Source organism: Monodelphis domestica, chromosome 1 (assembly GCF_027887165.1).
Source record: "Monodelphis domestica isolate mMonDom1 chromosome 1, mMonDom1.pri, whole genome shotgun sequence".
NCBI lineage: Eukaryota > Metazoa > Chordata > Mammalia > Didelphimorphia > Didelphidae > Monodelphis > Monodelphis domestica.
Genome location: NC_077227.1, coordinates 408048929 through 408074212, shown reverse-complemented (window position 1 = coordinate 408074212; position 25284 = coordinate 408048929). Strand labels below are relative to the sequence as shown.

General features: G+C 44.3%; 1 protein-coding gene across 3 annotated transcripts in view; it reads right to left on the bottom strand.

Moving 5' to 3' along the window:
• NOL4L (nucleolar protein 4 like) overlaps nucleotides 1-25284 on the bottom strand; it is a 223512-nt gene that overhangs the window by 18465 nt on the left and 179763 nt on the right. For all 3 annotated transcript variants that reach the window (XM_001362708.4, XM_056811958.1, XM_016432116.2), the window contains 5 exons: nucleotides 10159-10430; nucleotides 3485-3670; nucleotides 3105-3296; nucleotides 1273-1395; nucleotides 533-731 (listed from right to left, as the gene is read on the bottom strand). In XM_001362708.4, coding sequence (XP_001362745.2) covers nucleotides 533-731; nucleotides 1273-1395; nucleotides 3105-3296; nucleotides 3485-3670; nucleotides 10159-10430 — 972 coding nt within the window. The remainder of the gene's footprint in view (nucleotides 1-532; nucleotides 732-1272; nucleotides 1396-3104; nucleotides 3297-3484; nucleotides 3671-10158; nucleotides 10431-25284) is intronic.

Genomic DNA, 25284 nt, shown 5'->3' with positions numbered 1-25284 from the left:
GGGCATCAGTTTCCCCATCTATAAAAATAGGCATAATGGTACAAACTCCCATTTCTCTATCACTTTAGGGTTTGCCAAACATTTTTCCCACAGTCATCTTAGGTGTTAGAAACAGAGTATAAGCATAGTTAAGAAATGAGAAAATCAGGGCTTAGAAAAGGTAAATTAATTACTCCAGGGTCAGGTCACCTGGGAGTCTGTCTGTCCCTTACTAGCCTTGTCACCTGGATCAAGTCACTTCTTTTTGAAGCTCAAGGTTGCTTTTTGTAAAACAGGGTAATGTTAGCAGCTCAAATTCTAAAACTATCGACCTAGTTCCTGGAACAGAGCAGATGTTTAATTAAATGTTGTTTGAACTGAATTAATCCCAGCTCTGCCAACTCCACTAGACAAGTCACTTTCCCTCCCTGGGCCTCAGTTTCTCCATCTGTAAAATAAAACATTTAGACTGAATGAACTCTAGCATCTCTTTCAATTCTGACAGTCTCTGAGTCACAAGAATTGATCTGAATTACCCTTGCCCAAGCCTCACCGTTACTGTGGTTTGCTGTCTGGAGGGAAGCTGGGGGCTGCAGGCTGCTGCTCAAAGCCCCGTAGCGGTAGCTGTAGTTCAGGCTGCCATTGATGTAGACGGGATCCTGGGCATAGGAGGAAGCTGGCAGTGAGTAGGTTGAATGGGTGATGGCTGCGGAGTCCCTGGAGTGCTGCTTGTCAAGAGCGATTGGCTCATCCTGTACGAGGGGACCAAACTTTTATTAGTTGCAGAGAGGAAAAGGAGGAGCCCTTGGCAGCTTCAAAAAGGATATTTCCCTTTTTCTAGCTTCTGGTTCCTTTGTTACCCCTATCTGTGAAATGAGGATAAAAAGACTAACCATCCCGTTTCCTAGAGGTGGGCCATGGAAAGACTGGTGAGCTGTTGGTGCATGGCAAAAGGGGAGCTATTATTATTACTATTATTCAATCACAGTCCCTGGGTCTACTGATTCCTCTTCACAGGGCACCAGGACCCAGCTCAGAATATCAGCATATTGTTGCTATTTTTCTTTTCACTCCACAGTATTTACCCCTTCTTCTAATCCCAGCTCTTTCAGGCCATTGGCTTTCCATAACCCCTTCTTCATTCTCTCATCACCTAACTGGTATAAACTCCCAGCTGGCCCAGGCCCCTGGGCGACTGGACAACTGGCCCCTCTAGTTTGGATGATGTCTGTGTCCTGCCTCCTGGGCCCACAGGGTAGGCAGGAAGAGTGACTCCCAGGACTGTCTCCCTACCTGGGATGTCTGGTAGATCTCCAGTCGCATCCTCTTGGCTGCTTTTCTCGTTTCACTCTCGCATGCGGCTGCCAGGATGTTTTCAGCCATGGCTGAGGTCAGGTGGGGAGGAGTGGGTCTGGTCTAGGAAAGAGAGGGCAGTTTAGGATGTTATCAGCTTACTGGGATGTCAGCCACAGAAGCACTCTTAGAAAATAGACCAAAGGATGTTAAAATGCTAGCAGGGACCTGAGGAATCATCCAGTCTAAGCCTAAACTGGTGTTTGTTTGTTTTTTCAACATAAAAAAAAACGACTAAGAGAAACTAAATGATTGAAATTCTTGCAGTTCAAGTTGGACTTTGGATGCTGGAACCCTGACACGAGGGCCAGAGCCCTGGGATGAAATCTCCTTAGCTATATCTGAGGACCTAAAAGACAGAGTATCAGGAAGGAGCATTACTACTCCCCCGTCTTTGATGGGGAATAAGGGTCCAGCTAAGGGAAGACAACCTTTGATAATAAAGTGATGTCTGGAGAAGGAAAAGGGAGTGAAGGTGGGAGATGCAGGAATTATATTTAAGAGACAGTATGAAAGGGGGAAAGAGAACATTAATAGTACCAACACATTTCTATAACTGACAAAGCCTCTTAGTCAGTACATCGCTGTAACATAGATGTAAGGAGTAAATTGAGGCTCTAGGAGAAGACAATGTGCCCAGCTCCCACAGTTAGACAATGTTCTACCAAGCCTGGAACCCCCATCTCCTTGCTATACGCCCATTGCTATCTATAAGAAAAGCCTCTATGGTGGGGGGCTAGCATTGGAATTAGGAAAACATCTTTAAGTATCTGCCCATTCATTATTCACCAAGTTGTACTTGGGGAAAGCCAGTGTGCTTCACTTGCTTTTGAGGTAGAGCTAGAAGGAACTGTAGAGGTCATCTAACCTAATTATTTTAAGGAGAAGCAAAAGGAGACCTAGAGAGGGAAAGGTCCCAGGGCTAAGCAGTCCTAAGAAGTGGCACAAGAACCCAAGAACCCTGGCTCCCAAGTCAGCACTGCTTCCACTGTACCAAATCACATCAAAGTACATTTATGACTTTCCTCATCTCTAAATGAGGATAATGCTTCCCCTACTGCAGATCACCTGGGGTCCATGAACTTGATTTTGTGGCTGTTGTTTTGCTCTAAAAATATGTCAAAAACTCTTTGACATAATTGACCTCCTTTGTAATCTTACATATTTTTCTTTATGCATTTGAAAACATTACTGGAGAAGGAGTCTGTTGGCTTCACCAGCCTGTGAATGGGGTCTAGGACAAAAACAAGGTAAGAACCCCTGCTCTACTCACTTCATAGGGCTGTAATCAGCAAAGCACTATAAGAAATGGGGGTATTAATGCATGGCACCTCTCTCAAGGAAAGAGCAGAAGGTCCAAAGGGGAGAGAAGAAGATGGCAAGTGATTGCTGTAGTTTAGAAACAAACAGAAAGGGGGCAGCTAGATGGCACAATGGATAGAGCATCAGGTCTGGAGTTGTGAGAACTTGTATCCAAATATGATCTCAGATACTTCCTACCTATGGCACTTGGGCAAGTCACTTAACCACAAAGGCCCAGCCCTTACCCTTCTGTCTTAAAGTTGCAATTAAGATAAAAAGTAAAGATTTAGTCTCCTCTTTGCATTTTTTCAAACTATTTATTCAATATTGGAAATACTTTTATTTTGAATATTTGATAGAATTCTCTTGAAAATAACAAAATACAGAAAGTAAGGATATGAAAACAAGCAGAAAAAAGGGGAGACAAAAAGGTAGATGAAAGGCAGAGGGGGAGCCAAGAAGGGTCTTACCATTTCCATGCCATTCTTCTTCATCCGACGGCAGGATTTGAGGTAAGTGCGGATGCGTTTGCGGGCTCGCTCCTGGAACTCAGGAAACTGGCGGCTGCAGGACTCTATAATGGCCTGTATCTTCTCCTTGGGTTGCTTGGAGATGGGCACCATCCGGTCCAAGTTCTCATCAACAAAAAGGCGCACGAACATCTGAGCAGAGTGGAGACAGGGAGAGCTGAAGGCAGGGTGACAGGGAGAGTGGGCATGAGAGAAGGCAAACCAGGGAGAGAGGGAGGAAAGGAGGGTGAGAAGTAGGAACCAGGTGAGCAGGGTGAGAGCCAGGATCTAGATTGGGGTTGGAAGGGCCATGAGAGTAAGGGCCTTGGGGCTGAGCTTACGTTGAAGGCCTTGAGGCGCTCAGGGTCCATCCCCTCCGAGTCATTCATCTTATCGTTGTCCTCATGGTCATCATGGTCGTCATCGTCGTCGTCGGCTGTGGGAGGACGGCCCACCGTCAGGTCCTCGGGGCAACCACTGACCTCTGTCTTGATGGAGTCATAACTCCCGGAGCTATATGGAGGGGACTGGAAGAGAGAAAGGGGCGAGGAGGTGGTCATTATAAGCTGCAGGTTCCCAAAGCCCCTGTCTCTGACTCCCATGCACGGGACTGCAGAAATCACCTCGTCCCACCTGTATCTAGGTAGGAGTCCTTCCTACAATATCCCTTCTAAGTAGACATCCAGTCTCAGCCTAAAGAACTCTGGAGATGAGCACTCCTTTAGTTAGTAAACTTTCCCTCATGTGAAGCTAAATTCTTCCTCATTCATCACCCTTCCAAGCCACACTCCACATCCCAACCTTCCCATGCCTCCTACTCCAATCCATGTCTCACATGAGAGTGGATTTCTATCAAATGCTTCAAGGCTGTGATCATGTCATCCTGGAGTTGTTTTCTCTAACATAAGTGTATGTATGATTACTCCCATTTGAGAGATGAGGAAACTGAGACCTGGTTTTGTGATATGCCCCCTACTCAAAGCGTCTGCCTCATATCCATAACTCTATGGGACGCCAAGGGTTGGCTATAGTCCTGGGGAAATCAAATTTGAATTCTGGCTTATCCAATGACTTGCTAGACCCTCTCAGGGCCTTAATTTTACCACGTATACACTAGGGGGTTGTTCTAACTTCCTGAAGAGTTTGTATTCTTGCCCTGTTCTTAAATTAATAAGTGTTTATCCAGTGAATTCACATGCGTAGCAGTGTGAAAAGGAGAGCAGGTTTTCAGGAGATACTGTGGAGGGTTGCTAGAGAAAGCATTCCCGCCACTGGCCAGCCTCCCACTGCCCCTTTTTCCTCTTTTTCCTTTCAGGGTCTTCATTTGGCCAATGATTTCTCCCCCTGCCAGTGGTTGGGCATAAAGTAAAGCATAATTCTAAATTATAAAAAAGGATAGTTCCAAACTGACAGAGCTGCTTCTAATGAACAGAATTGTCTCAATCAGAAAGGAGAACCAAATGGCTCAGGAAAGAGACTGTAAAAAATGACGAGACTTTGTACTTAGAATAAGAGTGAAGCATCGAAGCGCTCTTGGTGAAGATATGAACTGGTGCAGTCATCCTGGATTGCAATTTGGAACTCTGCCCAAAAAGTGACTAAACTGTGCGTACACTTTAACCCAATGATACTGTAGCTTCTAGGCTGAGAGCTCAGAGATCAGAGAAAGAGGAAAAGGTCCTGAATGTACAGAAACATTTCTAGCAGCGATTTTTATAGTGGCAAAGAATGAAAAGGTAAAGGTGTGTCTGTCATTTGGGGAGTGGCTGAACAAATTGTAATCTATGAATGTGCCATAAGAAATAAAGAGGTGGTTTCAGAGAAACTGAAGAGATTTGTGTAAATTGATGCAGAGAGAAGTGAGCAGAACCAGAACAATTTTTGCTAAACCAACTCCATTAAATGCAAACAACTCTGAAAGACTTCAGAACTCTGCTCACTGCAATGATCAGGCATGATTCCAGAGGTCTGATGGGATGAAGGTTGCTGTCAATCTCCTAACAGAGAGAGGAGGGACCAAGATGCAGAATGAAACATCCCCCCCCCTTTTTCTTTTAACTCTTATTTTTCATCTTAGAACCAACATCAGGTATTGGTTGCAAGGCAGAAGAAGGTTAAGGGCTAGGCAATGGAGGTTAAGGGACTTGACCAGGGTCACACAGCTAGGAAGTGGCAGATTTGAACCCAGTCTCTAGGTCTGTCTCTCAATCCATTGAGCCATTTAGCTGCCCCTGAGACATATGGCTAATGTGGGGATTTGTTTTGCTTTACAGTGTTCATTTATTATAAAGGATTTGTTTTGTTTTTTGTTTTTCCAGTTGGTGGGGAGGTGATGAGAGGAAAGAAAAAAAATGAAGAAATAAAATTTAATTTAAAAATCATGAAAGGCTGAAGGGGGAAGTGTGTGTGTGGGGAGTAAGGGTGGTAATGATAATGTTTCCCTATAGGGCTCCATTGGCTCTATTCTCTTAGTACAGGCTGTTCCCACCAGGGAGTCTTTATCTGCTGGATAGGACCCAGGGACAGGATCCACAAATTTACACTTCATGCCTAATATCATGAGTCTGCCTCAGTGCAGGAGAGGGAGAGACCACACTAATGATAACTCCCAACATTTGCTTTTTTTCCCCTCTGGTTCTTTTAGAACTTCAAACAGGCAGTCAGTCAGTCCTTTGGATACAGCAGATAATAGTATAGGACTTGTAGTCAGGAGGACCTGGGTTCAAATCCAACCTGAAATACTTATCAACTTCGTGACTCAGAGGCAAGTCATTTAATTTTTCTTAGCCTTAGTTTCCTCATCTAATAACAGCATCTAACTCAGAATTATGCTAAAAACCAAATGAAAGAATTCATGAAAAATACTGTATAGATCTTCTATAACCAGAAAATTATATAAATGTGAGTTATTGTTAACATGTTAAGAGCAACCCTTTTCTTAGTAATACTTATCCCTGAGCTAGATGGCTCAGTGGACAGAAAGCCAAGCCTGGAGATAGGAGGTCCTGGGTTCAAATCTGATCTCAGACACTTCCCAGCTGTGTGACCCTGGGCAAGTCACTTAATCCCATTGCCTAGCACTTAATGCTCTTCTACCTTAGAACCAATACACAGTATTAATTCTAAGACAGAAGGTAAGGGTTTAAAAAAATACTTGTTCCTGAAGATGGAACTATATTACCTGGATTTGTATTAGTACTATGTACAGAAGAACAAGAGGATATAAGTTGATACATGAGAGTCTGATATAAAATCTCTTTGGCATCATGAAAAAAAAATCCCTCCACAACCTCCCCACAAAAAAAAAAAAGTTTTCTCCTAGGACTATGACTTTCGATCTCCTCTCTAAAGTTACTGACCCAAATTCTGGTTATCCTTCAGAATCCCCTCCTCCAGGAAGTCTTCTCTGCCTACCCAGGGGTCTCTCTCTTTTCCTCCTCCTCATACTTCTTGACTCTTCTCCTATCTGAGCACAGATAGCCCTGTGACAGACACTCGGACTGTCGTCCTTTCCTAGTCATTGTCCTTTGCCTCCTTGGATGCAGGTACAATTTTCTTCTGGTCTGCTGTCTAGGGTCAAGTGCAGCCTCTGAGGCATTTATACTCTGTAGATGGCTTCTCTGTTATGTTGTATGGGGCTAGACATATAGTAGGATCTTGAGATAAGGAGAAGTTGGTTGAATGAATGAAAAAACCAATACATGGACAAGTGAAACACGGGGAAGAAAATGAATGAAAACTGCTGGGCAATTATCTCTTCCAGTGTGTCCACCCGCGCAAAGCACATTGCTACCTGGCCAGATGCTCTTGAGATCTTGATTCTGGCCTGTGTGTGTGTGAGAGACACCTTTCTATTCTCATTCACCTGGCTCATGCTCAAGACCCTCTGCCATGACCCACCAGGCATCAAGGACCACAGAGAGAAGCATACATGAGAATACAAGGGGAAAAAACCACCAGATTTGGCAGGTCATGGGTTTGAATTTTGGTCTTCAACCTGACTTCTGCTTACATAGAAGTGTGGCCACTTGCCTTTTCTGAACCCTCAGTTTCTGTGTCTGTGAAATGGGGTAATAATAGTTGCATTACTTACCTCATGAGGTGGTGTGAGGAAATTGTACTTTAAAGTGTAAACCCAACAGAAATGCGAACTATTATTACTCTGTTTACAAAGAGGAAGGTGCTGCAAGTCCCGACCTATGCTGGCTTTCTTCAAACTCTTTTAGAACCATGGCAAAAACCCCAAACTTGGGAGACATAAAGCACTTGACTTTATAGCCCAGCTTTGTCTAACTGGGTGACCTCCAGTGAATCACTTACTGTCTCTGGGCCTCAGTTTCCTCATCTGTAGAATGAGGAATTTCTAAAATCCTTTCCAACTCTAGGTTTATGGTCAGCTGGAATTCTCTTATTTCCACCTGTCCAGGCCTCTCTATGTCTGTGGTTTCATTCATTCCCAGGCACCCTGTAGAGCAGTCCTTGCCAGTCACATTTCTAGGTGGAAGGGAAAGTCAGTGCCATGATCTCACTACTGAGATAAAATGGAGCAGCTGCTGCCTCTTCCCTTCTGACAACATATAGTACTTACAATCTTAGCTGACCCTTTATAGCACAGAAGCCTCCAGAATATGGAGTTAGAGGATTGCAGATCTCGAATCAGAAAGACCATTTAATCCAAACTCTCCATTTTATGGATGAGGAAATGAGGGTGAAATGAAGACCGCTGAGTCGTAAGTATCGGGCATAGGATCAAAACCCAGATCCTCTAAGTCCTAAGCCATGCCACCTTCATTTTATAGATGAAGACACTGAGACTTGGGCAGGGGAAGCAACCTCAACACAGTCACAGAATCACCTGGTTTTAGGCTTGGAAGAGACCTTTAGAGACCATCTCGTTCTGCTTCCCCACCTGCCCTGCATTGTATCGATGAGAAAACTAAGACCAGGAGAAGTAAAATGACTCACTCAAAGTCATAAAGCCTGGAGTGGCAGAACTGCGGCTTGAGTCCCAGATACAAGTCCTTTCAGAGAGCCTCCCTGGCCTCTATGATTGTCCGAGTTGCAGCTTGTCGACCCGGCAATCTCTTCCCAAATCCTTGTTTCACCTCCCTCCACTCGTGGCCTCTTTCCTGCCTCTGATTTACTCCAGATCCCGATATGTGTGTGGTTTAAACCCTTATCTCCCATCTTACTATCAGTTCTAAGATAGAAGAGCAGCAAGGACTAGACCACTGCCCAGAGCCACCTAGCTAGGAAGTGTCTGAGGCATCTGTGTTTTGACACCTCCCAAGTCTAGCAACTGGTTCAGACCTCAGGTGAGCAGAGCCCCCATTCCCCTTGGTAACCCGCTGTCCAACAACATGGCACTTGCCCTCTGCTCACTCACCAGTGGCGATTCCCAGGATTCTTTTAGGCATGCAATAAGTCAAGTTAATGGTGCATGGGGCTTAGAGGAGGAACAGATCGCTTGGCCAAGCAGAGTCTGGAATCTATGCCTTCTGACTCCCAGTTTGTGGCTAGTTCCTCTCAGTCATTCACTAACTCCTGGAATCCAATGACAGTTTGTTTTCTGGAGAGGCTATCGCCAAGGGCAGACAAACAGCCTCTCTTGTCCCTAGGCTGCAGAGGCTCAGCTGAGAGACTGGGGCAATGGGTGGGTGGGCTCTCTCCCCACTACCTCAGGCTTCCTGCTTAGCCTGAATCAAATCCCTCCTCCCCTTCCAAGCACGCTCCCATTGCAGGGATGGTTCTTAGGAGCTGCCAAAGGTGACTTTCCTTGACCCAAAGGGAATCTTGTTCCATTCATGCTGCCATGAGCTCATCTCTGATACCACCATTGGCTAAGCCTAAATTCATACTGACTAGTTGGAGAAATGGTCATCATCACTGTGATTAGCTCCCATTCGTAAAGCTCCTAACATCTTAGGCTTACAAAATATTACTGCTACTAGATAACATTCACACAGCAAAACACAGCACATTAAAGTTTGTTAAGCACTTAATATATATAATCTCATTTGATTCTTACAACTACCCTATAGGCAGGGGCTATCATTATCTCCATTTTATAGATGAGGTCACAGAAGGATTAATTGAAGGATCACATAGGGAGAAAGATTTGAGGTAGGATTTGAACTTAGATCCTGCGGAGGCTAAGCTGAGGATTCTAGCCACTTTACCAGAAACCTCGTAGGCAACTGAAAATATCCTGAGTTTGTAGTTCAACTTCCTAGAGTTGAATCCCAAGGTTTCACTCTCTGGTTACTTAACCCTGTTGGTCCTCAGTTTCCTCATATGTAAAGTGAAGGGGTTAGACTAGATGATCTCTAAGGTTCCCTTCAAGCTTTAAATCTATGACACCATGATCCAAAGGGAACAAATAGTTTGGGAATTCAGAGGAGGCAGGTGACTATGGAGTAGAGGAACCTTCTTTGTTGGCCTCTGTCCAGTGAAGAAGAGAGTAGCCATGACTTGTACCCATGGCCACTCTGGCCAGTGGCTTGGGGCTGAGGCCTTACTGTGGATTGGGTGACTTTGGGGTCATATCTGGCCGCAAGATACTTCCTAGCTGAGTGACCTTGGGCAAGTCACTTAAGCTTAATTGCCTAGTCCTTACCTTTAATTTGCCTTGGAACTCAATATCATTTCTCAGACAGAAGGTAAGGGTTTAAAAAAACAAACAAACCTTGAAAAGAGAACCAAGAATGCCTGCTCCTGTCACTTTTGTGGGGCTGTTAAAACTTAAAATAAAAGCCGAGGCGGGAAAGTCACTTTTTTTCAAGAATGTACCAGGGACACAGTATCAAATAAGGGGACCTGGACATGGAGTAGGCAAGATAGTCCGCTTCCCTGTGCCTCAGTTTCCTCCTCTGTAAAACAGGCCTGATACTTGCACTATCTGCTTTTTGGGCCATTGAGAAGATTGTGCTCTATAAACTGTGAAGAACATCAGAAGTGTGAGCTCATGACCTCAGTTTTAGCCCTCGGTCTGTCAGTCCCTGTCATCCATTCTTACCTCAGGGGTTGTCTTTACAGCATATTTCACCCTGCTTCGAAGCCCATCAGCGCTGCAGCCGTCTGCTGGATAAGAGGCGGGGATGTGGGAGGGTGGGAGCTTGTCACAGAGGTTGATAGGCTGGTCCTCCGTTGATGCCGTGAAGTCCATGGGGGCAACGGCGCCATTGCCATTCATCTCGGGGAAGGAAGTGTCCCCCTGGGTACTGCTGGAGGTGGAGGGGTTCAAAGTCGAGGAGCCATTCCCACTGCAACTCTCTGAGGAGGAGTCATCTGGAACAAGAGGGGCCGGAGATTTAGTGTACCTGATCAGAGCCTCACCCTGGAGCTGCCCATTGCTCCTAGCCACTTTTCCTAGGACTCAGGCATGTCATAAGATCTGGAAAGGAAGCTTAAAGATCATTCAGTCCCCTCATTTCTTAGAGGAGAAAGCTAGAGTTCACAGGGGAAACAGCTCATCCAAGGCCATGAAGCAAGCATGTGTGCCAAAGCCTGTCTGCTGACTGGCCGGCCCCACCCCAGGCGTCCCTAGTTCAAAAGGAGAGGGTGGAAAGGTTCACCCTTAATAAAGAAGAACAAAATCCATGTTCTATTTGGCAAAGATAGTGGTGGGACAGGACCAATAAGAGTAGATGGCTTCTGATCCTTGGGTCTGAGGGATTCACAGCAGCAGGACAGGTGAGAGAAAGAGTAAGAGATATAGAGAGAAAAGAGAAAGAGAAAGAGAGAGGGGTGGGGAAGAAGAAGAGAGAGACACACACAGAACAGAAAGAGGAGGAGGGAGAGGGGAAGAGAGAGAGGAGGAGGGAAAGGGGAGGGGGAGCGAAAGAGGGGAAAGAGAGTGAGAGAGTGAGACAGAGTGAGAGAGAGAGAGGAGGAGGAGGGAAAGGGGAGGGGGAGCGAAAGAGGGGAAAGAGAGAGTGAGAGAGCAAGACGGAGTATGAGAGAGAGAGAGAGAGAGAGAGAGAGAGAGAGAGAGAGAGAGAGAGAGAGAGAGAGAGAGAGAGAAAGAGAGGGGGGGATTCTCCCTTTCTTGGTTCTCTTTCCTTAAAGACCCCACACACTCCTTTCTCCAAGACTCCTAATGGTAGCAAGAAGGCTGGGGCTAGGGGCAGCAGTTCCACTCAGTGAGAAGGTTCTTCACTCTTGTGGTTTTCTCTCCCCCAAACCCAGCGAACCAAACTCCCAGCCCCTGAGTTAATGGACCTTCTGCTCTGAAGACAGAGCTGGGAGGGGCCCCAGGGATGGCCAGGGCTCTCCTGAGCCTTAGATCCAACACTCCCATCTAAGTATTTCTTACAGCGCCTGTCACCATGGCACCTATTAGGGAAATAATGGGAGGCCCCATTAGAGTCTCAGAATTGAAATGTTATCTCCTTTGACAAAGATTCACTCACCCCAGTGCCTTCTTGAACGCATCTTCCTAATAACCTCTCCATGAAGCCCTCTGGGTGGGCAGGCAGCCACAGATCTTAAGTCTTTCTCCAGCACTCTCCCTCGGTTTAACTCAGTTTCTCCTACCTAGCTCCAAATTATTGTCCCGAACCCTCTTGGTCTTGCCTCTCATGGTCCTTCTCCAGCCCAGCTGCTTTCTCTGGCTCACAGCCCCTCACTCCGCAGGTAGAGACAGTCCCTTCAATCCTGTGCTTATAATCTTCCTCCATCTCAGGAGTGCCAAACCACTCCTTTCCCTCCCACACTAGCCCCCTTTACTCTGCACAGTCCTTTTCTTCCCACACCCACCTGCCATTGCATCCCCACCATACACCTTCAAACTCAGCTTCTTCCTTTCTTGCCACCCCCACCCCCTCTACCTTAAGGAGGGGTCCCCATTGTCTTGTCACCCTGGGGAGGGAGAGAGTTAGCCTCAAACGTCCTCCCTCCCAGTTGTCTTCCTTCCCTTGGGCACGGGCCCCTGCCTTGTCTGTCTGTCTGTCTCTCTCACATACACACACAGAGTAATCTACCCACCCTCTGGCTCATGGACACAGTCTTTCTACTAGCTTTCCTGCAAACACAGCCACCCACATTCTGGGTCATGAACAGCTTCTCTGTCTGTGTCGTTCTCTCTCTCTCTCTCTCTCTCTCTCTCTCTCTCTCTCTCTCTCTCTCTCTCTCTCTCTCTCTCTCTGGCACGCATGCACACACATACATACACACATACACTGACACTTAGCACAAACCCCTCCCTCCCTGCTCTGGCTCAGGGAGTCAGCCTCTCTACCTTCTCCCTTACACACCTACCCACAGTGTCAGCTTACGGGTACAATCTCTGACAGGGATGGGGGGAGGAGAGGGAGCTGCCTGTATCTGTATGGACACACCCTAGAGGCAGAGAGAGAAAAAGAGAGAGGAGAGAGAGAGAGAGACAGAAAAAGAGAAAGGGACAGACAGAGAGACGGGATATCCTGGTCAAGATGGGAGTAGTCTGTTCCTCCCTCCTCCCTCTATGGATTCCCTCCTCCTGTTCCATCCTCCCTCCTCACTCCCCCCACCCCAAAACACACAGCAAATCCTTTATTTCACCCAGCAGAGCTTTGCAAGGGCCAGGGATCGAGGACTTTGGGAGCGATTCCTTAAGAAACATCCACGGCCCCAGCCGGGATCGGAACAAAGACGGTGCTGCTGCTGCTGCTGCTGCTGCTGCTGCTGTTGCTGCTGCTCTGAGCCACAGGCAGATGGCGGTCCCCCCCCCCTTCGCTTCCTGTTCCTTGCATCCTCACTCCCTTGGCAGGACAATGGGGGGGGTCAGGCAGCCGGGAGCAGCCTCGTGTCACCATGACATATGGAACTGTGGCGCATGTGCAGGGAGTCCAAAGGTGTATGTGTGTCTGGGCAGAGGGAGTGGGGGAAGAGGGAAGGAAGGGAGGGAGGAGGAGGGGGTGGGGGGAATGAGGAGGAGGAGGAAGGGGAGAAAGAAGAGGAGGAGGGAAGAGGAGGAGGAGAAAAGGGCTCTCTGGCTGCCACTATCAGCTGTATCTTTCCCTTTCCCTTGGGGTGATGGGTAAACTTTAATGAGGCCACTACAGAGAACTTTGTAGGGAAGCCTTGTAGCTGAACAGGGCTCTGGCAGTCACAATGGGGATACCCTGGGCTCAACATAAATCCATATTCCTCCCCCTTCTTCCCCCCTTGTGTAAGCTGTACCCATTCTGGGTTCTTAAGCTTCCCTCCCCCTACACCCTTCCTGCCTGCTCCCAACCTTGTAAAACCTCCCTTCTTCCTCTTCCCTTCACATTCCCATCCCCCCTGGCTGATCGGATTAAGCAGCCGAATGTGGCCAGCCGGATGCCCACCACTGGCTTTAAGTGCCCCCACCCTTCTCCATCCTCCTCCCCCACTCCAGCTAGCTGTGGCAATGGGTATCCTTTCTGTTGCCTTGTATCCCTGAAGGAGAGAGAGAGAGAGAGAGAGAGAGGGAGAGAGAGGGAGGGAGGGAGGGAGGGAGGGAGAGAGAGAGAGAGAGAGAGAGAGAGAGAGAGAGAGAGAGAGAGACAGAGAGAGACAGAGAGAGACAGAGAGAGACAGAGAGAGACAGAGAGAGACAGAGAGAGACAGAGAGACAGAGAGAGAGACAGAGAGACAGAGAGAGAGAGAGAGGGAGGGAGAGAGAGAGAGGGAGGGAGGGAGGGAGGGAGGGAGAGAGAGAGGAGGGTGGGGTCCTATGGTATATTAGTAGCCCACATTTATGCAGTACTTTGTCATTTATGAAATGCTTTTCTCACAACAATCTAAGGGGTATAGCATAGCATGGGTTTGTGGGTAAAGCACTAGGTGTGGAACCAGATGACCTGGGTTCAAATCTTTTATTCTGCTTCTCATCTGGCCATGTTCCCCTACACAAATCGTTACCCCTCTGGGCCTCAGTTTCTTCTTTGTAAAATGAAAGGATCGGGTGAGATGATCTCTAAGGCCCTCTCTCTTCCACTTCTCAACATTCTTATCTTACATAACACGTCAAGGTCAGTGGACAAGGCATCCCAATCAATTTTTATAGATGAGGAAACAGTTGGGGAAGCTGGAAGATTTATCCCCCTGCACATAAATGGTTGGGCTGGGAGTTGAACTCAGGTCCATAGACTCCATACCCTATACTCTTAGATGCACTCCATGAGGGGACAGTCTGGTCTACCTTGCTGGATCTCAAACTGTTATAGAAAACCACCTCCCAGCTCTACGGCAATTAAAAGTTTACTGGGAAGGAAGAAAGGAAAAGGGGCTCACAATGCTGTGAGTCATGCAGTGAGTATAAACGTGAGCTGACAATGATAACAACTCACATTTATACATACTGTCATCTCCATGGGACTGTTAGGAAGATAGCACTTTGCTAAATCTTTGAGCACTAGAGAAATGGGTGCCATCATCAGAGCTCTTCTAACAGTATTACCACCCCACAATCCTGTGCTTTACATACAACCAAGCAGGTGTAAATAAATCCCAGCTAAATGCCAGACTAGGAATCTTGTCCTGCGGACAATGCTGGGGGCTTGGGATTGGGGTGAAGGGTCTAGTCTGCATTGGCATGCTTGGAACACATACAGACATGATTCTCTTCAACTCCTACTTTCCCCCTAGCTAAGGCTGTGTGTATCTGGGGGTTGAGGGGGGGTGTTTCATCTGCTGGTATCTTTTCAGGAGGGAGATAGCCTGCCTTTTTTTAAGCATCAGGATGGCAGAGGTATTCACTGCTAGGAGATTCCATCCCACTTCCCCACCTTCTAGGGTCAGCCTAGGCTCCCTGGGGAGCCTCAGGCCCCCCCTTCATCTTTCCCCTCTTGGAAGGATTAGGGAGACTTACTCTCCAGCTCACAGGCACACGCAACACACCAGGGCTGGAGTCAGCCTGGGCATCGCCACGGCAACAGAGTGGCTCCTCAGAGAGTGGCCAATCAGGGGCCTCCCCACAGGCCAATTGGAGATAACCCAGACTGCCTGTCAAATGAGTCCTAGGGACCTCTCTTTGCTCTTGGAAGGGCTAGGAACAGACACACCCCCTCCTCCCAATAGCCTGGACCACCCAGGCCAAGCCCTGAAATCTGAGCTGACTGCTAGGGGGTGGGGTGGGGGACAGGAGAGCTTCTCTAACTGAAGCATCCTCAGATCGCCGAGCCACTGATGGAGAGGAAAGGCTGGGGAGCAGGGAAGGTACCTAGCGCTGGGAGGAGAGACTAACCTAGAGAACATATCTTGCTTCCTCCGCATCCCCTAGACCAAGCCCCTATTCATCCTTCAGGGTCTGGCTCCAGAATCACTGACTTCAAAAAGCCCTTCCTGAATGTCCAAAGCTGCAGCAAGCTGTTTTCTTTCCCTGAGCTCCTGAGGCATTTACGGTCTGGGAGCAATGCCCAACTTCCCTACTAACTGTTTCTCAAGTGTTAATTTAGCTTTCTCTTCCTCTCCTTGCCCCAGCTTCTGAGCTCTGAGGGGGTATGAACTGTGTTACAGGCATCACAGCATTTCTAGTGGCAAAGGATCGTAGAGATCATCAGTGCAGCCCTTGAATTTATGAAGAAGGAAACTGAAGTCTTGGAGGTTAAGTAACTTGTCCATGGTCACATTGGGAATTAAGTAAGTAGCACAGGCAGGATTAAAAACCAAATCTCTGACTCCAAATTCAGGGTTCTTTCCACTCCCCTGACATGGACATTGTTTAATTAGCCATGACACAGAGTGATTGCATTCATCCCACTAGCCTCTTCTACTGCTATTAATAGTAACAATAACACGAGACAGACAGCAAGGTGGCTCAGTGGATTGACAGCCAGACCTAGACCTGGCCTCAGACACTTCCTAGCTGGGTGACCCTGGGCAAATCCCTTAACCCCCAATGACTAGCCTTTACTGTTTTTCAATCTTAAAACCAATATAAAGTATTGATTCTAAGATAGAAATTGAGGTTTTAAAAATAATAACAACAACAACAGTAATACTCAAACCAACAAAGGAACTCAGTTCTAAGAATGGTTCAAAAACAGAATATGGATTAGCTTTGGTGGAATAGAAGAATAAGTATCACCTTAATACCCATTTCGAGGTTTGTGATGTATGGTGGTCTGGGTGACTGTGGGGGTGGGGTGAGAATGGGGAGTGGGGTGCAGGGCTGCATTTCTGCCTTCTAATCCCTCTCACTCTGAGATCCTGAGTCCATATATATGTTACAAATGGCCTTATAAGCTTGATCTCATTTGATAGTAATAGTCCTGTGACATAAATAATGCAAATATTATCATTCTCATTAACAAGAAATGGATGTTTATAAAGGTTAAGTGGCTTCCCCAAGATCATACATTGGCAGAGCCAAGATTCATTCATTTATTCATTCATTCATTCATTCATTCATTCATTCATTCATTCATTCGACAAATGTCCTACGTTCCAGCCAGCATGCTAAACACTTTACAAATATTATCTCTTTTGATCCTCACAACAACCTTGTGAGGTTGGTTGTCCCCATTTTACTGTGGAGGAAATGGAGGCAGACAGAGGTTAAGTGACTTATCCATGGCTAGTAAAGTGTCTGAAGCTGGATGTGAACTTGGGTGTAGGGTCAGTGCTCTCTATCCTCTTCACCAACCAGCTGTATACATGGAAAGCATATATCTAGAAAATAAAATTGTCTATATCTGGATGTATGTATGTATTATGGAAATACACACACACAGACTCAAAACAGGAACAACTGGGGAGGGGGGGATGAGGACAGGTTTCCTTTAGGAGATGGCTTTTGAACTGAGCTTTGAAGAATGTTAGAGATTTCAGAAGCTGAAGACAAGGAGAGAATAGTTCCAGGAGAGTAAGATACCCCCCCCCCAAACCCAAGCCCAAAGGGTAGATGGGAGATGGTGCATCATGTATAAAGAACAGCATGGTAGTCAGGTAAGACAAAATGTAGAATATGTTCAGGGTAGTTACATGTAACATGCCTGGAAAGGCAGGTTAAAGCTGATTGGTAATGGCTTTCAAGCCAAATAGGGGAATCTTTATTTTAGATTACAGGCAAGAGTGAGACCCAAGTACTCATCCTCCGACTCCAGAGTTCTTTCCCTTTACACCATAATATCCCTTGATAGGGCCTCAGCAATCCTGTCTATGACAAGTTTTTCAAAAATGCCTGATGTCCCAGGTGACACACTCATTTATTCATCTTGACTTCCCACAGTCCTTCACTTTCTTCTATGAGGACTCTGTCCAAATGTGAGCCAGGGAGATTTGGTTTTGAATCCCACCTCGGATCCTTCCTAGCTGAATGACCTCATATTAGTCACTTGCCCTTTCTCAAACTCAGTTGATTCACCTGTAAAACAGGCATCATCATAATAGATGTTGCTCTTACGTTACAGGGTTATTAGGAGATCAAATGAGATAATACACATAAAGAACTTTACAAACCTTAAATGGTTCTAAAATATTGACAGATAATAAAGGCAATAATAGTCCTAATGAGGAAGTCATCATTCTGGACCAAATGGGAAGATCTAGTGTGGGCAAATAGCCATCTCTCCCACCGAGGTAGAAGAACAGACAAAATGGCCAAAGTAAAGTGCTTTCTAAATGGTAAAGCACTCTGCAGATGTGAGCCATTATTCTCATTATCTCAGGGAGCAGGGAAGACAAAGACGATCCTGGACCTGAGGCAGAGAATCCAAGAGAGGTGGACAAGAGAGGGCTCATTTGATTTCTTGGCACTGGCAAATCCAGAAGTGGGACCTGGACCTAACTCCCATATCATCCCCAATGACTCCTGGCCCTTTTTTGCCACTCAGGGTGTCGAGGACCTTGCTGTCCACCCCAGCCTTTGGTCTTCCTGAACATGGCAAATATTTCCTTCCCAGGATACTGTAACTTCTTTGGGCCAGGAGCTATCCTTGGACTTTCTTAAAGCTCTCCTTGCTTTGTACACATGGTAGGCATTTAAGAACTATACACTGGATTGAAATGAATACTGATGAAAATAAAGCATGGGATTATTCCCAAAGTTTCCATCCCTCCTCTAGCATGAAGGATAGGACCTAGTCCAGGGCAGATGTTTAATGAATGTTATAATGTTAAATGTTCTAACAATGAAGGAGCAGCTGGGTGGCTAAGTGGTCAGAGAGCCAGGCCTGGAGATGGGAGATCCTGGGTTTAAATCTGGCCTCAGACATTGCCTAGTTGTGTGACCCTGGGCAAGTCACTTAACCCCCATTGCCTAGCCCTTTTTGCTCTTTTGCCTTGGAATGGATACTAAGTATCCATTCTAAGACAGAAGGTAAGGATAAAAAATGCTTAATGAATTTAATATACTAGAGACTGAGAACCAAAGGTAGGATACTGGTCCTTCATTCTACAATACAGTACAGAAGTCTGCGGGAGGCATATGGATGTCCTTGTTTTCTCCAAAACTCAGTTCAATTGTTGTCTCTTACAGAAAGGGGTTTGTGATCTCCCCCTTCTTCCCCAGGATTGGGATGTCCCATTCCATTTTTTTAAAACCCTTACCTTCTGACTTGTAATGGATACTGAGTATATACTATCCACTACCTCAGCCTAGCTGTCTCTCTTCCCCATTACTTTGTATTTATGTTGTTTAGATTTTGTATACATGTGTATATAAATTCCTTGAGGGGAAGGATAATTTCAGGCTTGTCATTTTATCCTCAGCATCAAGCACAATACCTGGAATTCAAAAGGTATTTATAATGTTTGTTGATTGAGTGAATGATCAATTAATTGGGAGAGATAAAAAGTTCTGATAAGACACAGCCCCCAAGTCCAATACAGGTTACCACTTAGCAGAGGGAAAGAAAGACCCATACATAAATAACCCTTATAACTAACATTACATGATAAATGCATTAAAGGGGGCAGCTGGGTGCCTCAGCCTGCAGATGGGAGGTCCTAGGTTCAAATCTGACTTTAGATACTTCCTAGCTGTGTGATCCTGGGTAAATTACTTAACCTCAATCTCCAAGTCCTTACCACATTTCTGCCTTGTAACCAATACTTAGTATCAATTCTAAGAGAAGATAAGAGTTTAAAAATAAAACAAAATAAATGCACTGGAGAGCACTGTGAGATCTAAAAGGAAAGTTCATTCGTTGCTCACAAAAATGGGATCAGAAAGGCTTCATGGAAAGGCAAACATTCATGCTTGGTTTCAGAGAATGACTGAGAATTCACCCAGTGAGGAATGAAGCTCAGATCTCACGGATTTTTAGAGTAAAGGGGAGGCAATGCCTTGCACCAACATGGCAGAGACACATTTGTACATGTTGCAGCTGTACCAGCTCCACCTCTCTTTATCCTGGCAGAAAAGTAGCCTAATGCCTCAAACGAATGCCATTTCCTGCTCTAGTTCAGTGTCAAAAGAGACACTTGAGGGGGCAGCTGGGTAGCTCAGAGGATTGAGAGCCAGGTCTAGAGATGGGAGGTCCTAGGTTCAAATCTGGCCTCAGACACTTCCCAGCTGTGTGACCCTGGGCAAGTGACTTAACCTCCATTGCCTAGCCCTTACCACTCTTCTTGCCTTGGAACTAATACACAGTATTGATTCCAAGATGGAAGGTAAGAGTTAAAAAAAAAAAAGAGACACTTGATGCCCCATTTATAAGAGAAGTTCCCAAGGATTCCTGCATCTCTTTTGCCTCAGAAGGCTAAGCTAGATAACTTTTGAGTCCTTGCTCACTAAGCCAGCTTCTCCAAGGGTATCAGAGTCTGCTCAATGGATCACAAGGCAAATCAGTTCACCTAAGTTTCATTTCCTCTGCTATAAAATGATCACAATATTTCTGTATCAAACAGGGGACTCCATGAGGGCAGGGCCTTAGCATTTTTTTTTTGCCATTCTTTGTATTCCCAGGGCCTGATGACTGACTGGCAGACTTGAATTTCCTCTCCCAGAGAAGTTCTGCTAATTATAGACAATCCTGAATTAAATGTTGATGGAATCTTGGAGACCCACAGTTCTCAACCCCGGGTGAATCCATGGATAGATCCTGGAAGAGCAATAAAGTTGGATGGGGAAAAAATTACTTATTTACACTATCTTCTAACTGAAATTCAGCATTTCCTTCAACTACAAACTTAGGCAACAAAACATTGTTCTGAGAAGTGGTCTGTAGGTTTCACCAGACTGCCAACAGAGTCCATGACCCAAAATATAGTAAGAGCCCCTGATTTTTATTAAACCCTTATCTACCATCTTAGAATCAATACTGTGAATTGGTTCCAATATAGAAGACTGGTAGGAGATAAGCAATGGGTTTTTCCTGCCAAAAAAGAACAATGCAGCGTTTGTGGTTAAAATCCTATTAAAAGAAATCATACCTAGATTTGGGATTCCCACAAAATTGAACTCAGACCATGGAAGTCACTTTACTCCACTCAATATTAAATGAAATTTATAAAAATCTAGGAATACAAGCAACTTACCAAAAACCGATTAACATCAAAAAGTACACCATACAGAAACAATAGTGACACATAATGTTTGAGACAACAAGATCCCAGTAGTCAAGCATAACACAGTGAGAAGAAGACAACTTTCCAGCCCAAAGGAAAAGATTTTAAACCAGCCCAGAGGAAAAGCATCAAGAAAAGCTGCTAGAGAGAAGAAACAAAGAGAAAAAGCTGAAATGGACAGCTAAGATTTTGAACTTTGTACATTTGTTTATACAAGAAGAGGACAGATGGAAAACAGGACTTATATGTAAGACTGAGAGCAGCAAAAGCATAAAACAAAATGAATTTCACATATTAGGGAAACAGCATGCAACACTATATAACTTGGAAGAAGAGATCCATTAATCAACATGAGAAGTGGAAATCTGAAGAAACTTGATAAGTATTAATTGAACACAACACTATTAGACACAAAGCACAAAATCACACTGTCATATATTGGGAGATCTTGTTTAAATAAACAAGTGTCTGAAAATGTATTTATGCAAAATGTAAATATGTATATAGTTAGTTCCATAAGGTCTTAGGCAAATAAAAAGATCAATAAATATTTCCATTTGACTGTCATCAAGATTGTGGAACTATGTATGTTATTGTATTATATGTAAAGAATATCTATAGATAATGTATATACTATAATTAGGTTAGTAACATAGTGATAGGGTTTGTAAATATGTAGCATAGCATGTATATATGTTGTATATAAAATTAAGATTATAGAGTAGACTAGGGATTTAGAGAATCGTTATAATAAGTAGGGAATAGATTAGGCGTAAGTTAAGTTAAACATAGTATAGACAGTTATACTTAGGAATATACTCAAGCTGCATTTACAGGTAGTAAACTTTTAATTGTTTATTGTAAAGCTGATGTTGAAATTGTGTTTAATAGAAATATATATAGATAAAATAGTTTGCAAATAATAATAGATAAATAAAATAGGAAAACTGTATTAGTTTGACTTCGGAAGAGTAAGTAGTATTAGCACTAAGATTCAAATTTCTTTTTAATGGTTTTGTTCAAACATTTATTGTACTGAATTTATTATAAAATCCCCAAACTACCCTTACCCAAACTTTCCTGCATAAAATTTTTGAAGTTCTTCCTTTTTTTCAGGCTGCCTCTCGGTTTAGCTTCTATTTCTAAAATATCCATGTTCTTTGACTCAGAAATCCCACTTCTAGGCAGAGATCCCAGTACCTAAGAAGGTCAAGGACAGAGAGAAAGGTCCCATACACACCAAAATATTTATAGCAACACTTTATGCAGTAGGAAAGAACTGGAACAAAGTAGATGTCCATTGAATGGGGAATGATTAAAGAGACTGTTGCAGGGGCAGCTAGGTGACTAAGTGGATAGTGAGCTAGGTTTGGAGATGAGTGGTCATGGGTTCAAATTGACTTCAGACAGTTCCTAGCTGTATGACCCTAGGCAAATAACTTAATACCAACTGCCTATCCTTTACTGCTCTTTTGCCTTGGAACTGACACTTAATATCAATTCAAAGACAGAAGGTAAGGGTTTGAAAAAGAAAAAGAGTGTAGCACACAAATGTGATAGATTATTACTGTACCATAAGAAACAATTAATAAGAGGAATATAAAAGCAAAGCAAGATTTATATGAAATAATACAGAATTAAGGAGAACCAGAAAACAGTTTAAATGACTACAGCAATAAGAATGAAAAGATAAAAAAATAGTAAGTAGTGTGATTATATGGTCAAGTTTGGTCCCAAAAAAGAGATAAGAAAATATACTTCCCCTTTTCTTTGTAGAAATGGGGGACTTTGAATGAGGAACATGCCCTATACCATCACACTCAGCTGATATATACTGGTTAAGTTTACTGAACTGCTTCATTGTTCCTCACTTTTTACATCTTTGCTATAAGGGAAGGGTTTTCTAAGTATAAGGAAGGAAAGGAAATAGTTGGAAAAGAAAGTGATATAAAAACCAAAAGATATCAATAAAAACATTTTAAAAGTTAAAAAAATTGATTCCATCTCTGAAGGACGTTGTATACCTTGGGTATAATGCATGGCTGACTAGTCTGTCTTGACAGGTTGACAGCTCAGCGGAGCCTGGCTCTTGGCTGTCACAATCTTTCTGCCCTGCTTTCACTTCTCAAGGAGGTCTGTAGTCAAAGATTTCCCTACATGAGACATCACTTTATACTACTGAGGTGTGTTCCTGAAGCATTCTGCATATGGAGAAATTTTGTAAATTTAAATCCTAACTTATACTAGGAGAAACTGATTCCTAAAAGGTACCCTAAGTTGGAGCCCATTTAAAGTAAAGAACAACTACTCTTCACATTTCTATTAAGCTCAAAGTTTTATATAGGACTTTTATCACAGCAACCTATAAGAACATGGAAAGAGTGTAAGAACTGGAGTTGGAGAAACTAGGTTCCAAACCTAATTCTGGTACCCAGTAGCATGTGAACCCTGAGCGAGGCATTACATCTCAGCCTTGCCATCTATAAAAGGCAGGAGTCAGACAGGATTCTTTCCAAGGTCTCTTCTAGCTCTGTCATTCTAAAATTCAAGTTTCCTTCTGGCTCTAATTCTGGGTTCTATGATCTCCAAACTGTACATTCTGTGTTCGAAGGGTGCCTCTGGCTCTGGGTACTATGACTGTTTGGTGGTGTGGACAAGGTGTCAGACACACAGGCTGGCCCACAATATTCCCAAGTGCAACCTGAACAAGTTTAAAAATTATGTGGGAAATATTTAACACAATAGATAAAAATACAAAGCTTAGATAAGATTACATTTTAAAACTAAGTTAACATGTGGCCCAGAGGGATTAGGAGCTCTCCTGTTTCTGTTTGAGTTTGACACCACTGATGTGGAAAGTCATCCCAGAGCCTATCTGTTTAGTACATTTGAATTCTCTTACAGCAGGGTGAGGCACACAGGTCTACCTGGGCAAGGTGTTGAGAGGGACAAAGGGCAGAAGCAGCAAAGCTCTGATCTTCACCGGGAGACAAGTGAGGGCATGCAGATCACCAAACTGAATGATTCGGACATTTCATGTCATGGCTGGGCTGGGAGGTGGAAGAAGATAAGCAGAATCAAGAAAGGCTTTTGGAACAGTGACTTTTAAGGACTGTTAGAATAGTCAGGAAGACCTGGGTTCAAATCCTGATTCTGACATGAATATGTATTATTGCTATTTGGTGGTTTCAACTGTGTATGACCTCATGACCTCAGTTTGGAGTTTTCTTGGCAAAGATACTATAGTGGTTTGCCATTTCCTTTTTTAGCTCATTTTACAAATGAGGAAATTGAGGCAAACAGGATTAGGTGACTTGCCCAGGGTCACATAAATAGGAAGTGTCTGAGGATAAATTTGAATTCAGGTCTTCCTGATCCAGCATTCTGTCCACTATGGTACCACCTGACGCCACATGAATTGACTTTGGGCAAGCCACATAATCTCTGAGTTCCAAGCAACTCTCCAAAACTTTGAATTGCAAAGCTGCTGCTGAGCTGTATCTCTGGTAGAGAGAGTTCTCTCCGGGGAAGGAAGCACATTTAAGATACCAACACAGAGCCTATTCTTCACTGTGAAGGACCTGTGGCTTTAGTCACACTCAGATCTTCTCTGTGAATATAAATCACACCCCTTTGCCTTAGCAGATGGTCTTTTAGAGTTTCCATGGCCAATAAATTAATCACCCTGTGGCCAAATGTCAATGAACTTCTTTGTGGAGCTAGAGTGGCTCTCAGACAACCTATACTAAGTCCCTCCTGGGATCTTTGGGTACAACTTCCTGAACTTATGGAGGCTCTGCCTGGTCCAACTTGTGAGATCCCTGAATTCCCTTCTACCCCCAGGGAAGGCTTCAAAGAAGGGTTGCAAGAGAAATAATATCACATGGTGAGTTCATTAGAGTTCCAGCAGAAGAACATGAACTTCCTGATGGAAAGGGCTGTTCTTTTTCTGGCTTTCTATCCCCAATGCTAGGCATATAGTATTGTGGTTATTTCAGTCTTGTCCAATTCTTTGTGACCCCATGCTTCTTGGGATGTTAAAAGATTGCCTTCCCTTTGATCCAATCATACCACTGCTGGGTTTATATCTCAAAGAGATAATAAGGAAAAAAAAACTTGTACAAGAATATTCAAAGCTGTGCTCTTTGTGGTGGCAAAAAACTGGAAAATGCGGGGATGCCCTTCAATTGGGGAATGGCTGAACAAATTGTGGTATATGTTGGTGATGGAATACTATTGTGCTCAAAGAAATAATGAACTGGAGGAATTCCATGTGAACTGGAACACACTCCAGGAAGTGATGCAGAGTAAAAGGAGCAGAACCAGGAGAACACTGTACACAGAGACAAATACACTGTGATACAATCCAATGTAATGGACTTCTCTACCAGTAGCAATGCAATGATCCAGGACAAGTCTGAGGGACTTTATGAAAAAGAACGCTATCCACATCAAAAGAAAGAACTGTGGGAGTAGAAATGCAGAAGAAAAACAACTGATTGATCACATGGGTCGATGGGGATATGATTGGGGATGTAGGCTCTAAACGATCATCCTAATACAAATATTAATAATATGGAAATAGGTCTGGATCAATGACAAATGTAAAACCCAGTGGAATTGCTTATTGGCTATGGGAGGAAGGTGGGAGGAAGGGAGGGAAAGAACATGATTCATGTAACCA